A 14,967-nucleotide genomic window follows, 5' to 3' on the forward strand; every position below is an offset into this window, starting at 1 on the left:
ATTTGAAATAGATAAAAATAGTTAATAAGGTACACTACCTTTGAACAAAATTTTAAAACTTTTAGTACATTGTTATCATGTACCTCGTAAGGTTTAGCGATCGTTAGACAAGCATACGAAAATAGTTTATTGTATAAAATTATGTCTAAGTTCAGCCATTTCATACATCTACATTTCATAGCTCTAAATACACACAAACTACATTGAAATGCTTTAGAATTCAATCAGAGATTTTTGAGCGATACTTCAACAAATTACAGAATATTATGCTTCGAATATATTTATTCTATAATTTCATATTTATCTGGAAGTTTAAAATTAAAGTAATTCTCTTTTATGAATATCGACATAACACAAATAAAACATATGTAAATAAAAAAAAACCGTTTTGTATCTACAATATATACTGATGTGGCTCTGATAGTGGTTTTATGCCGACGGCCTAGTTATTGGAAACGGCACAAAGCGTAGAAATCCATACGCTTTTAGCACGGGAAAAGGCTGCGTCCATCACATAGCAAATTCTGTAATGTAGCGACATTGGTACGCTTTCATGCGTTAACGAATATTTAAATATACATTTAACTATTGACGTTTTCAATTCCGATGGTAAATTTAAACAGTGATGTATGTAATAAAGTTTCAAGATAGTTTTTGTGGCCGTTTATTCTTCTCCTGTTTTTTTTTATGAAAAATGAAATTTATAATTATAATATCTTTTGTGCTTTGCTTTACATTAGACATCGTAGATTTATTTTTAATTTAGTAACACATTTGGTATTTCATTATAGTGAAATCTTCAGGAAATTATAAAATGATAATTTTAATTCTGATAATAATGTGCCTCCATTTCTTTTTGGTACCGAATATTAATAAGAGTACTGCTAGTTATAAATAGGGTAAATTAGGTATGGTGTTCAAGGAGGCCGATAGACGGGATCGCGTAAGCAAAACACGTGCACGTAAAGTCATGCGTACGTGCGTCAAATACCAATATCGTACTTCCGTCTGACCAATGGTAAAAGAACTGCGGTTATCCAGAATCTCACTACTCTTATTATATAAGTCGGTAATGAAAGTACAGTTCTTTCTAAACTGGACTATTTTCGTCGGGATATGTGACAACATATTCTATTAAATTCGCAAGGTTTTTTACCATTTTTTTGTATTATTTGAAAAATAAAAAATTCTACTCGTTCAATTTAAAAAGTACCAACTGTATAGACGTACTAAGCCACATATAAGTAATTATATACTTGAAAATATATATTTTAATAAAATCAAATTAAATTTGAATTTTAAATGTTTGTCACTTAAAATAGTATCGGATTCTTTATTTAAATAACTGATCTGTTAAAGTTAATTGGGCCGTGTTGTATAGAAGCGTTTCAATCCCCAGTAATAATACTAATTAAGTATTAAGATTTAAAAAAAAAAAAAAACAAAAACAATGTTAAGAAATGGAGTACCACAACACCAACTTATAAAACAGCTGATTAGTTGGGCAAAACATATTGGACTTGGTAGTAGGACTTAGTGCAAACCCGTCTAAGCAAGTACCTCCCACTCATCAGATATTCTACCGCCAATCAGTTAAATCTATTATTGTTGTGTTCCGGTTTTTACGATGAGTGAGCCAGTGTAACTACAGGTACAAGGGACATATCCCCAAAGTTGGTGGCACAATAGCGATTTCAATAATGGTTCATTCTTACGCCATTGTCTATGGACGATGGTGACCACTTACCATCAAATGGCCCATTTGTCAGTCCACCTACACATATGATATGAAAAAGACAATCTTATTATTATAAGTGCGTCTATAAATTCTAAAGTGTAATATTTCTGCGTATTGCGGCATCAACCGGGAGGTTGATTACAGATTGTGAAACTTATACTTTTAATTAAACTAACTGCCAGACTACATACTTTCTTAGAATTTCAACGATAAAACTTCAAAACTTTATGTACGAAGAGGTTTTGTCGGAATGAACTTTCGTAAACATGATATCCGTTTGTTTTGCAAATTTGTATTATTTATCTTAAAGGATAGAGAGTAAAAGCAATAATTATGAATACATTTTCTAGTTTTTAATTAATACAAGTCTATGGACTTGGAATGGTAATAAATTGTAACATATTTATAAAATAATAATAATAATGGAACGCAGCTTTTTAGACATTTGTGTGAGTACAATTTAAACACATACAGACACATGTAACATAACTTGATTTAATTCTAGTAAAAAAAGACGATTCGATTTCGGTCGTATTGCAAGAGTTGATTTTTTATGCTCTATATTTAAATTCTAAATTATTAACTTAAATGTTACTAATTTTGTGGCCGTATGTGTGGAGCTATAAGGTACATTTTCCTGGATAAAAAGTAACCCATTTGTTATTTAAGACTATAATCTATCTTTTTCAGCCAAACTCATTGATCCGTTCAGTCGTTCTGCGTGATTGAGTAACAAACGTCCAATCTTTCCCATATAATATTAAGTGAGATGACAACCACGTAAATCATCACTTACAATGATTTTGAAGTATTTAAGGAATTATATATTGATAATATATATTTAAAGGATCTTCACACTACCAGTTTCTGAAGAATTAGTAATATTTCTATTCCCCCCTCCTCCAGTTAGCGTACAACTCCGGCTAGGACGACCGAAGCTCAACGGTCAGGAACTACGAGTTTTACACCATTAGGCACGTCGTATAAATTAGCCTAATATTATTAATTTGATAAACAATCACTGTTTTTTTTTATTTATTAATTATTTTAAAAGAGACAATCATACCGAAAATGCTATTTCGATTTGGCTTGTTATCTCTCCATAATATAAAACGAAGTCACTTCCCACGGTCTGTACGCTTGGATTTTTTTAAAACTACGCAACGGATTTGAATGCAGTTTTCATCATAACTATATATCCATTACTTTTCTTTATACGTCCATCGCGTGAAAAGTGTTGAAAGTATGAGATGAGTCATTATGAGACAATGACAATGATCCAGTCCATAGATAGGTTTTTTGTTATGAATTTGCTTGGCCCTTCACACCTTTTTAATTTAATGCCTAGCAAAGCAGACTCGTAACAGCTAGTTAACCAATAAACTTAAAGTTACAAATTTAAAGATTTATAACGAAAAATTATAGAAATCATTAATGCTCAAACCCATGGGATCCAATAAATAGTATGCTATTATATTTTTAAATTTCCTTTATAACTGGTTCAAATTTTTGTTTTTATTATTTAAACAATTTTTAACTAATTACACGGTGAGGAGATGTTTCTTTATTTGTATTAAAAAAACTCTGTTGGTTATTCACGGTATATAAGATGGTTAGAGACTGGTTTCTACCAAGCTCTTAAATACACAACTCCTCAAGATTTTAATATATTAAGGATAGAAGATTTACTTAATGTAATTCAAGTTCTACTTACTCGAAGTTCTTTCTTAAGTCCTTGATATAACTACCTACAAACAGGTAGTCTTTAAATACTTATTTGTAGTTTACAAAGATTCATTAAAGTTTTATTTTAATTGCATTTCTCTTCATGTTTTATTAATACAAATATAAAATGCATATGTTAGATAAGAGTAATTCCATAGCGAGTTAAAAAGCTCAGCGGCAGCGCTTGTGGCATTCACTAGGACTGTCACAGCAATGAACATTCAAGTAACACGTTAACCCCAACACGTCGAGATAATAACTTAACGCTCTCTCATGAAAATTATATTTAAATGTTACTTATAATATCTCAAATTATTTACATACAATGTGAGTTCGTTGGCCTATTAAAAATACACAGAGGTTCTGCACGTAGTCATGGAATCAGCTCGTGAGTTTGCCTTCTACAGGATTAATATTCGAAACGAGTGACGATCCCCGATACAACAATAGCTACGTCCTCACGGCGCATGCATATTCGAATAATGCCCATATAATGTTTCGATGAAATTGGCTCTATCGTCGCGTGCCTCCTAAGCTTAGTGTCTACTTTGACTTTCTCGGGGCGACCGGACGATAGTCATATTAAAATCTTTGTCTTGATTTTTGTTACGATTCTTTTTTTTAATTATTATTATAAATAAATACATTGTCTAACAACTGTGTGTTTTATCATGTAACGTATCATATTATATAATCGTCGTCGGTCGTCGTCGGTGTAAGTGTTTTGTAATGACTGTGTCTCTGTGTGCGTGATTATTAAGGCTGGTGTGGAAAGAGCAAGGATTCTCTGAGTGCACTCCGGAAGGAAACATGTTAAAGTTTTGTTCACCGGCGGCGAGGCGGCGTGAACCTAGCGCGGTTTGTAACTACTGAATTTTCAACGTGCCGCAATAGTTTAAGTGCCCTATTATACGCAGTATGACTTAATGAGTTTTTCTCATTCTTACCATATTAAATGGTAGTACTTTACACAATATAGTTTTAAATATTTAAAAAATGGAGGATTTTGTGATAAACATAATCTGATCAAACATTTGATTGATTCGTCAAAACATCGCTCATTATTGCATATAGGTATATACACTCAGTGTTAATTTGATAGAGTTTAACGTTCAATAAATTTATTGATGTTGAAACACAAACATTAAAAGGATTTCTGGATCAAATGTTTATTGAATATAGTTTAGTGATTAACTTGAAATAATTAGTGAATGAATTTGTCGTTCATTTAGCGTCCGAGTTTGTAGGTCAATTTATCTAAAGTCAGGTTAATTTTTGTACAACAAATTATTTTCGAGAATTATTTGTTGTGTTTTAAATTACTACGTCAGCGTTTTGTTTGTTTTCATGTAAAATATGAAACGCTGCGGGGAAGCGAGCTCTACATAATTATGGTCCGCTTGCATCCGTATAATGATATTATTTTTATGGGTAACATTCACATTGGATTGCATTATCGGTAGAAGTTATTGCAGTCGATAATGGCATCATTTGTTTTCCATGTCTTTTTTTTTAAAATATTATTCCAAAAAAGTAAAGATATTAAAGGAATTAAAGTCTTATCGATTAAATAATATAACTTGTATTGAAATGATCTTCCTTATCAAAATTTCGCGAACTGCTCAAACGTGTAATACGTGTAATGCGTTACGTGTTTCATAATACTAATAAACGCTCTCACTCCTTTAAAGAGGAAAAGTAATAATAGCTCGCACGACTCTATATAGGGTAAAGGACTATTCTTAAAGAAAACGTTTTGGGTTGTATGCCACCAAGTCTCTTACAGGTTTCATATACACATATATGTAGTAAGGTTTCTTCGTGTACTATGTCCTATTCGGACATGTGCTTTTTGTTATGCAAAACTAAATTAGTAGTGCTAAGAAAAAAATACACTATCAGTTATATTTTACTGAAGAATAAATTGAAACAAATCAAATGAAAATCCTCTATTGCATAAAGTAGCATTAATATTATTTATATAACAATTGATTATTCGTACGAAAAAAAACATATTTAAAAAATATGTCAAAGAGAACTTAGTAAAAAAGGCAAACTTTTCTCTTCCTTTTAATGATTTTCCTGACCTGAGAAGATCAAATAAAGTAACGAATGGTTCGTAATATAAATAATTCTACTAAGAATTCCACCTATTAAAATAAGTTTATTAACACATTAAGTAAATGCACGAGCCGACATAGCCCAGTGGTTAGAACGCGTGCATCTTAACCGATGATCGCGTATTCAAGCACCACTGAATTTTAATGTGCTTAATTTGTGTTTATAATTCTATCGTGTCGGCGGTGAAGGAAACATCGTGAGGAAACCTGCATGTGTCTAATTTCAACGAAATTCTACCACATGTGTATCCACCAACCCGCATTGGAGTAGCGTGGTGGAATATGCTCCAAGCCTTCTCCTCAAAGGGAGAGGAGGCCTTAGCCCAGCTGAAGGCTGTTAATGTAAAAAAAACAGTAAATGCAACTTTTTTATCATCTGAAAAATCTTTAAGTGTGTAGCGTGTAAGTCATATTTATTAATGTTTTTTAGCATGCGACTTAAACTTATTAATGCGTTGAGCTAAAAGTCTATGCGGAATTTTAGTATAGAAGCGAACTTTTGCAAAAAGAAGGATGAATCGACTTTGCGGAGCTGAAAACTTGGGCTTACAAGGTTTTCTTTACTTCTCGTATTTATTCTATATTTGTCAGTTTTTCTATCAACTTAACCAATATTAATGTGGATATACTTAACATTTTTATATAACACTATAGGTGTTCCAGTTTTGTTGAAGACATTTCGAAGGGAGTCGAGATGCCTTCGATTCTAAACGCTCGAGTTCAGAGATTGTAAATAATCGATCTTTGTTGATTCAATGTAGTTTCTATGTTCAGCGTTATCCCAAAATATTAAACAATTTTGGGATAACGCTGAACACTAGACTAGTTATTTCCACAAAATCATTCCACGAAAATTATATGATATAAATACAAGTTATACCCTATAGCATTCTGGAATAATTAAGTTTTCTACCAGTGAAAAACATTTTTAGAATTAAATCATTACACTCTAAATATTACAGATTATTAGATTACACTCTAAATATAAACAAACAAATTTTACTGCTTTATATACTTAAAGATATTCTAATCAATTGGTATCGATATTCGTTTGCTGTTTATTTATGCGAACTGCTTATGCAGCGGAACTGAGAACGGAATCTCCAAATTGTGCCAAATTAGAATTGCGCTAGAGCTTTGAATCTAAAGTGATTGCTAAAAAACGGTGTTATCCGTTACACTAAGACATCTATTATTCAACGTTAACTTGAGACGTTGTTATTTATATTAGTTATGGTAAAATGTATACATTCTATTTTAGTAGCTTTCAAAACTAAATTATTGGATTAAAACCAACTTCAAAAAATCAAAATCAAAATATACTTTATTCAAGTAGGCTTTTACAAGTACTTTTGAATCGTCATTTAACAAACGATTTAAAGTAAAGCTATCACCGGTTCGGAATGTAGATCGAGAAGAATCGGCATGAAACTCAGTAGTTACTCTCTGTATCAGTAAAAATGCTTTGTTGGTATAACGTCAAAAACACGTTTTTTCTAAGAACATTAAAAGTTAACCAAGTATGATTTACAAACAATAGAATGTCACAAATCTTTTAAAGCAAAATTATAGGACTTTAAAAATGTATATCAAAAATATGTATTGAATTCTTTGTATCTGTTTCTTTTTATAATAAAAAAGGGTTGTATGATTCTGAGTCGTTAAAGGAACAGTGTAGATAAAGTTAATTATACTCAGACCTATTCTTAATTTTTTATATTGATATTTCATCGAAGAAGACGGTATCTTTGCGGTAGGATTATGTGCAAGTACGTCTGGGTAGGTACCAACCATGTATTCTACCGCCAAACAGCAATACTAAGTATTGTTATAATCCGGTTTGATTGTTGAGTAAATCTGTGTTTGTGGCGCACTGGTGATGTAAGGCTGGTGGTGATGACAACTTACCGTCAAGTGGCTCATTTGCATATCCATCTACTTATTTTACAAAATATTAGAAAATTAGCGAAAAATGAGTTTCTTACCATCTAATAGCGATTAGACGGTAAGGAACTCATTTTTGCACATAGTCCCTGATACTATAATAAAAAACGAATCATTGCAGCCCTAATCCGTTTTGCAACTTATTACAAATCTTTAAAAATTATCACCTATTATAACTTGAAGGTCTACCTACTAGGTTTACGGAAACTACAAAGAGGTCAAAAACCTTAAAGCCAGTACTAACAACTGTAGAACAATGCTTAGAATTTACGGCCGTACTTATAAACTTTGTTTTGCGGGTAATCAGTTAAACGCTGACTTCCCATCCTGACATCATTGATAAGACATACTACGAAAGGAGACAAAGTTTAACCAACATTAAATAACTATACTAACGAAATAAAAACAACAGTAAATATTACAAAGGATTTTTACTCTTTTACACACGCTGATTTAATTATTCTGACAACCTATCACATACAAAACAATGAATAACACGATTTTATATTGAATTTTTAGTTCAAATTCCACATAAAGTAAAATGGTTATAAGTTGAAACATGGGCACGAGGTAGGGTAGGTCGAAACACATACACAGGTCAAAGAATATACAAAAATAAAATAAAATAATTCCTTTATGGTTAATTATGACATAAAACATGTTTATCAGACCCGACATGATAAATGTGCTAGGATTTTGAACGCAAAAAATAAAGTTTAAAGAGTTTCAAAGATCCGAGTACATTAGTACTAAAGTATGAAAATATGCATAAGTGGAAGTAGTTTTAATTTAACCGTTGCGAAATAAAACATTTTACGACGAGTCAAGTGAAGCTTCATATGAGTGAAGAATAGGAGCTAGATTCCGCATGTATCTTGTAACATTTATTTCACCATTAAAAGTATGACTTATTTTATATGGTCTATGTTTCAGGTGAACCCCGGTCGGAAAGCTTCATTGAGTGGGATTCGCGAGGGTAATGTCATCACCTCGATCAACGGCAAGCAGACTAAAGACATGAGTAACGCTGATGCTCATGCAATGCTGCGCTCCGCTGGACCCGTACTAAAACTCGGCTTGAACGAGTGAGTGATTAATACAATCTCACGTTTTACTTGTCACGGTTACTGTCGAATTTATTTTTCATGAGATCTTATGCACGGGATTTAGTTTACATGAACTATCCCTTAAAAAATAATTGCCTATATGAACAGATATAGTTTCGCTTACACTAAAAACAAAAGTAATAGGGTATGTTCAGCATTCGGAAACATACGTGAGCGAATATTCGAAACACGAAAAGCACCCGTATGCACAAATATTAGTTAGAAGCGAACATCGACGCCCAGATCTCTAGCGTATTTGCAGTAAATATTCCGTAAATTCAATCATCAATTAATGTGACAAAATCAATCGAGTAATTGAAACTTACGAAATTATATAATTTAGTTTAATATTATTATTGTACGTTTAAGATAAATACAAAGTTTTATTTAAATTATAAAAATATAAACTCTTTTAAAAGCGACAAGTTTACGTAAAATCAAGAGATACAAATGCAAACATTTGCGCTCTAGATTTGCATAACAGTACAGTCAAGTGCAAAAGTAGTGAACACCGAGACAGAGGGATGCAAAGTGACGTAGACAATAAAGTATCGTGGAATACAGCAACATTTTTAAATGAGAGTTACTCTTATTTCCAAGCTTTGAACTCGACATTTTGCGAGCGACTGTATCAGAGGCTCGTTTTAATCTAGTTAATCCCCGTTCGTTTCACGCGATATTTGAACTCGAACTGTTTTGGAGATGGGAAATGATTGAACCCAAAGCTTTAATGAATGTCGCTCTGTCTCGTATGACTGGAAATGGGTAAATGGTGTGGTCGGGATCGAATTATCTATGCTTTGTAGATGATTCGATATCTGTTTCTCTTACTTATAATGATAAATATACCGAACATTTTCAACGAATAAACATAAAAAAAAATCAAACATTCCTAAATTCAATTGAATTAAAATGAAAAATTATCAAGAAATAAATTATTAAAATGTACAATTTGCACAAACGTACTAGAATAATATATATTACCTATACATACCAAAGTAAGCAAAACAAACAGCTCGCTAGTTTTTGTTAATCTGATTTTCGTTTTTTCCTTTAGTTTCGTATTTATTGACGAGCTATAATGTCATCAATTGATATAAATTTTGGAAAACAAAGTTCCAAGAGCATTTATTTTTTATTCATAATTAACGCGTTATTCTAACTTCTAACTTATAATTCAAAAGATCTATATGTAATTCGTTGCATATTGTACCGATATTTTTATAAATTTATTATTCTGTTTAATAATTGTATTACATAGAGAAAATACAACCTCATGAAATTAACTTACTCCCATGTTTTAATCTAAGTTTTCTCCTCGCCAGAGACAGAGAGTTGTCACCGCGAAGAAGATCTATTGGAAAAGCTACCGAGTTAAAAAGTAAGTTTTGAGGAATTTTCTGGAATGTAAAACTACTTTAATTAGTATTTAATAATAACTTTGCAGGCTGGAAGATAGAGTCACCTTTCCTTTTAATTGAATTAACTTATAGAGGACACAATCTTTTTTTGTCGTGTAATAGGTGTCCGTCCCAAAGTACGGTATTTTTTATATTTAAATAAATTAATAAATCCTTGTTCCAAATTTAATATTTCTAATTTCATTAGTTTTGGCTGTTGCATATTTTTTTATACTAATTAGAATATTACCTTTCTTTAGTTATACATATATTCCCCTTTTAATCGTAATGAGTAGCACCCCATTGAAATCCTAACCGCTGAAGGGCGATGACCCACTACGTCTGTATAAATTCACAACACTTACATCCTTTTATACACAGGGATATATTTTACGAGTTCTAATCTTTTTATTTTGATTACGCTCATTTGTTTTAGATAATAAGATTTAAAATAATTGACTTTGACATAAATAAGCAACATAATAATAAATTGATTAAATAATCACTATAGCACACAGCTAAAATAGATTTTTCTTTAAAATGACCAATTTATTATCACTTAAATTTATATGTATTAATTTATTGAATTGCACATATATTTTTTCCAAATAAATATCCCATGTTTTATGTATATAAGTTAGTAGTTATTTTGTTATATATATAAATTTTGAGGTTATTACAGTTAAATGTCATTGCACTTTTTTTTTATTTGTGCAAATAGGGCACAGATTATTTCGCCAATATCACGTATATGCACGTTTATCAAATGCAATCATCAAACCATCGAACAATAATCGATTGTGGGCAAAAAAGACTCATCAGACGAAAAGATATAATAAATGCATAAAGTCTAATTCATTTTCGAAATAGTAGCGATTTTCGGTGTCATCGTTATTTTGATAACGAATATAAGCTGGATATTAAATAAAAAATCTAATTATAGGAGTGAAAATACCGTGGCTTACAAAAAAATATATCCTCAGTAGTCTTAAATTAACTTTGTTAAATAAAAATAAGCTAATTATTTTTATTCATGATAGATATAGCAATTGTCATTTTCGTAAATTAATTTTTATAAGTAAAATTTTATTAAACCTTTACGCTACGGTATTTGTGTATTCGAATATTTTACTTAAGAACATTTATAGATGGAATAAGATTAAATATAAAACGGGTCTTTTCTCGCTTTTTAGCAGCAAATAGCCTAATGTAATCAGATGCATGCGATGCGTTCCGGAAACACGTGACGTGCGGGGAAGGAAATTTAATATCCACGAAGAAATCTAATTTAAAGCGAAGCAATACGCCCCAACTTTAAAGAAATTTAAATTGAATTTTAAGCTCTATATTTATGAAAGACAACTTTGTTAAACGTAATATAATTACGTTAGTATTCTTGCAGATAAAAATATATAATACTATTATTATTATATGAAACAAGATATATCACATTTCTCTATTTTAGTTAATATAATTATTTATTTATACTACAACAAACTGTTCTGTTTCAGGACCTTCACAACTAATTTCGGAGATAAACAGCGGAAGAGCGACGCCACAAGCGCCTGTCTACGCTACAATCCGGCCGCCACAGTCCCCGCACAATAAACTTTCGTCTCCGATACGATCGCTTAACTCGCCATTGTCAACTCTAAACTCAACACCGCTTGTAAAGTCCATCGTTCCTCCGGAGGAACCTATCAAGTTTCATCCGACTAATCCTTTCTACTCCACGTTACCAAATTACACAAGTACTTCTAAACTTCCAATCCCGAACGGAAAAACCACAAACGCTCAATCTTCATTACACAATAGACCAATAAATAGATCGTCTGATTCCTATACTAAAAACAACGATCATGACTTAAAGTTATCCTCATTTTTTTCTAAGAAATTTGACTCTGGACCAAGTAGTATACCCAATATGACTATACATGACATACAAGTTGATAATTGTTTTGAACAAACTTCACCAAAAGGATTTACAAACGAAAAACATAATTCACTCTCCGATCAGATGAAGTCAAAAGAGTTTAGGAAAAACAGTGATTTAGATAAGGACAATATGAAAAATCCTTTCGAATCACTCAAAAATAATTTCAGCGACAAATACAAATCCAGTGATAAAATTAATGGGACTTCTAGTATCGGATCAAAACAACTTTATTATTCAAAAAGTGATGGTGATTTTCGAGTAAATGAAGAAGTAATAAAACAGTCATCGATTACCGAGCAAAAAATTAATGAAATTGAAGAAATAAAAACGATAAAGAAAATAACGCTTAATGGCTCAGTTGGCAGCGAACATAATCAAATAAATGGTGTGTCAAAAGAGAGATCATCGCTGCATAATAGCACGAATGAAAGGATAATTCCTACGACAATTCAAAACGAAGATTCATATAGAAGTAAAGTCGAACAAGACGATAACAGTCATGGATGTATTCGTACGCCGACTTTTCAATCGGCTTGTGAGGAATATAATGTAGGTAAGTACTTTATTTTTGTAAATATATACTAGCTTATGAAGTAAACGACTATTGTCTGGTGTAGCCCATTATTTTTTACACTGCACATTTATAACCCTGAACCGTTCGAACTATAACGTTCGCTTTTTAAATGTATGATGATATTATAATATATATATATATATATATATATATATATATATATATATATATATATATATATATATAGAAAAGCTTCTCAATGAGTTAGCAAATAATTATATTTTGCATATTTTTCTTTTTCAGTTAGATTTACAGTCTTGCTTTTTATTATTTATTAATTGCACCTTAAATTTTGCATGTTTCAAATTGTAACATTACACTATTAGTGTCGCCGCAAGCGATATATTTCGCAAATAAATGTTAACGTACTTATTCATTGTGTTTTCAAAATCAATTTCTTAACAAAAAAAGTCTGTAAAAGTTTCTAGTCAAATATGATTTTCCTTTACGGGAAATACTTAAAGTGTAACTTTGTAATTTATTCTGATATAGAATTAGTATCGTATGATCTCAGATTACAGATAAGGTAAATTAATACGATATGTAATATCTAGACACTACACATTACTACATCAAAATTGTTCATTGTTTTCAATTGAAACCATTAAAATATTGTAAAAATAATCAGTTACATACCTCAAAAATATAAAACCAACGTGCATTTTAGAAATAAAATTCATGTATAGACACAAGTTTATGGTATAAATAAAAAATACTTATGGCATGTGAGATTCACTGTACCTATAATTGGAATATTGCTTTATTTACGAAATTATCTTTCGTATCAGTTAGGTGTGAATTTTTTTTAATGACAATAATGAATATGGAAAAAAGTGTTGTATAATGTGAAGAAATTTACATAATAATAAAATACCAATGGATATCAACAACTACAATGATTATACACAAAAGATAATTTAACTGGCTTCCAAGTATATGGTAATTTTAATAAATAATTCTTAAAAGGATCTCTTACAAGTGTAAATTATTTGCGTCCCAGGATTGTGTATAATAGTAAGTACTTTCAATGCTTGGTGATAAAAATATTCAGTTTCGTTTAATAATTCACAATGCCTAATTTAAATATGAACTAAGGTGAGGTTTTTTATAAAAATAGTACTTTAAATTTAAATCCAATAAATAGTATTGAGCCATGCTCTTTTTATTAGATTATTATTAACTATAAAAGCAATTTTAATTTTTTTTTGACGGGCGGTTTTAATAAGGCTGACTTATAATTAAATGCATGAAAAAAACTTCGTTTCTTTGAAAAGAATTGAGCAAAAAGAACTAGTTTATTTAATTCGCTTAATATTTTGCGACACGAGATCATAACTTTGTAAATTATGCTTCACTTCATGGAAAGCGTTTCTTTACATACTTCGTCTACCTTTTTCTATTGGTCTTATTGTTAGTGAGTGACAAATAAATATTACCGAGAGTTCCCGAGATTTTTCTCCGTATTTTTAGAGAGGTCGCTTGGCATGGCAATCCTAATATTATTCAGGCAGAATATTTTAACAGAAAACTGCTAACATTATTATAGATAAAACGAAAACATTGTGAGAAATGGGTAATCTCCAAAATGTGTACATGAAAGTTAAACATAAAGTATGTTAGGTACATGCAGTTTTAATTTTTTCATGTACACGCTTTGTATTACTATTATATTTTACAAAGAAATCAAAATTACGTTTTGGAATCATTTGAAAAGTTTAATTATTAATTTCAAGCAGAACTTTTGACATATTTGTAATTTTAACATTAATACTTACGTATATTATAATCACGCTATCATAATCATAATCACAGCTAAATTACATATCTTCTACTAAGTCTAAAAATCTGAAGAATAAAAATATATTTGTTTGAATATTACAATCAACGTAACCAACTAGTTGTTCGAGGAGTAAATTTAATTTATAATATATCTGAAGTAATATTACTTCTAACTTTGCTTTTAATTTAACCAGTACCTATTTCCTCGTGATGGGTCCCACCGAAACCCTTGTTATTTTTAACAAAGAATTTAAATGAGATCGAATTTCTACGGCCTCATTAATTTCACTGATACCCTTTCACCCGCTAAGCTTTGGCAGATTTTCAAACTGAACGTAAGTATGATGATAGAAATCCGAGCCTCCGAGTCAACTTCCCGATAAATTCGTAGGTAATGGAATTACCAGTGTTGTATTTCGTACGCTTTGTTTAAGGGCTAAAATAGTTTAGTACACTTCTTTACGCTTATTTATTTCTTATCAAATTTCAAATGTTAGTTCCAATATTTTTATCAAATCACTGTTGACTACGGTATTTTTTCGCATTATGAATATTGTGACGTTTGATTAAATGATAGCGTTCATTGGTTTTGTTTTAATCGAGAATTTTAAACATTAAAGCAGTTTTCGTTTTTATTTTACTCGA

The 14,967-nt window shown here is 30.7% G+C and overlaps 1 protein-coding gene across 1 annotated transcript in view; it reads left to right on the forward strand.

Annotated features, from left to right (window-relative positions):
• LOC125065140 overlaps nucleotides 1-14,967 on the forward strand; it is a 56,040-nt gene that overhangs the window by 28,622 nt on the left and 12,451 nt on the right. The window contains exons 4-6 of the mRNA XM_047672604.1: nucleotides 8,461-8,612; nucleotides 9,959-10,014; nucleotides 11,545-12,518. Coding sequence (XP_047528560.1) covers nucleotides 8,461-8,612; nucleotides 9,959-10,014; nucleotides 11,545-12,518 — 1,182 coding nt within the window. The remainder of the gene's footprint in view (nucleotides 1-8,460; nucleotides 8,613-9,958; nucleotides 10,015-11,544; nucleotides 12,519-14,967) is intronic.

Source organism: Vanessa atalanta, chromosome 7 (assembly GCF_905147765.1).
Source record: "Vanessa atalanta chromosome 7, ilVanAtal1.2, whole genome shotgun sequence".
Lineage (NCBI taxonomy): Eukaryota > Metazoa > Arthropoda > Insecta > Lepidoptera > Nymphalidae > Vanessa > Vanessa atalanta.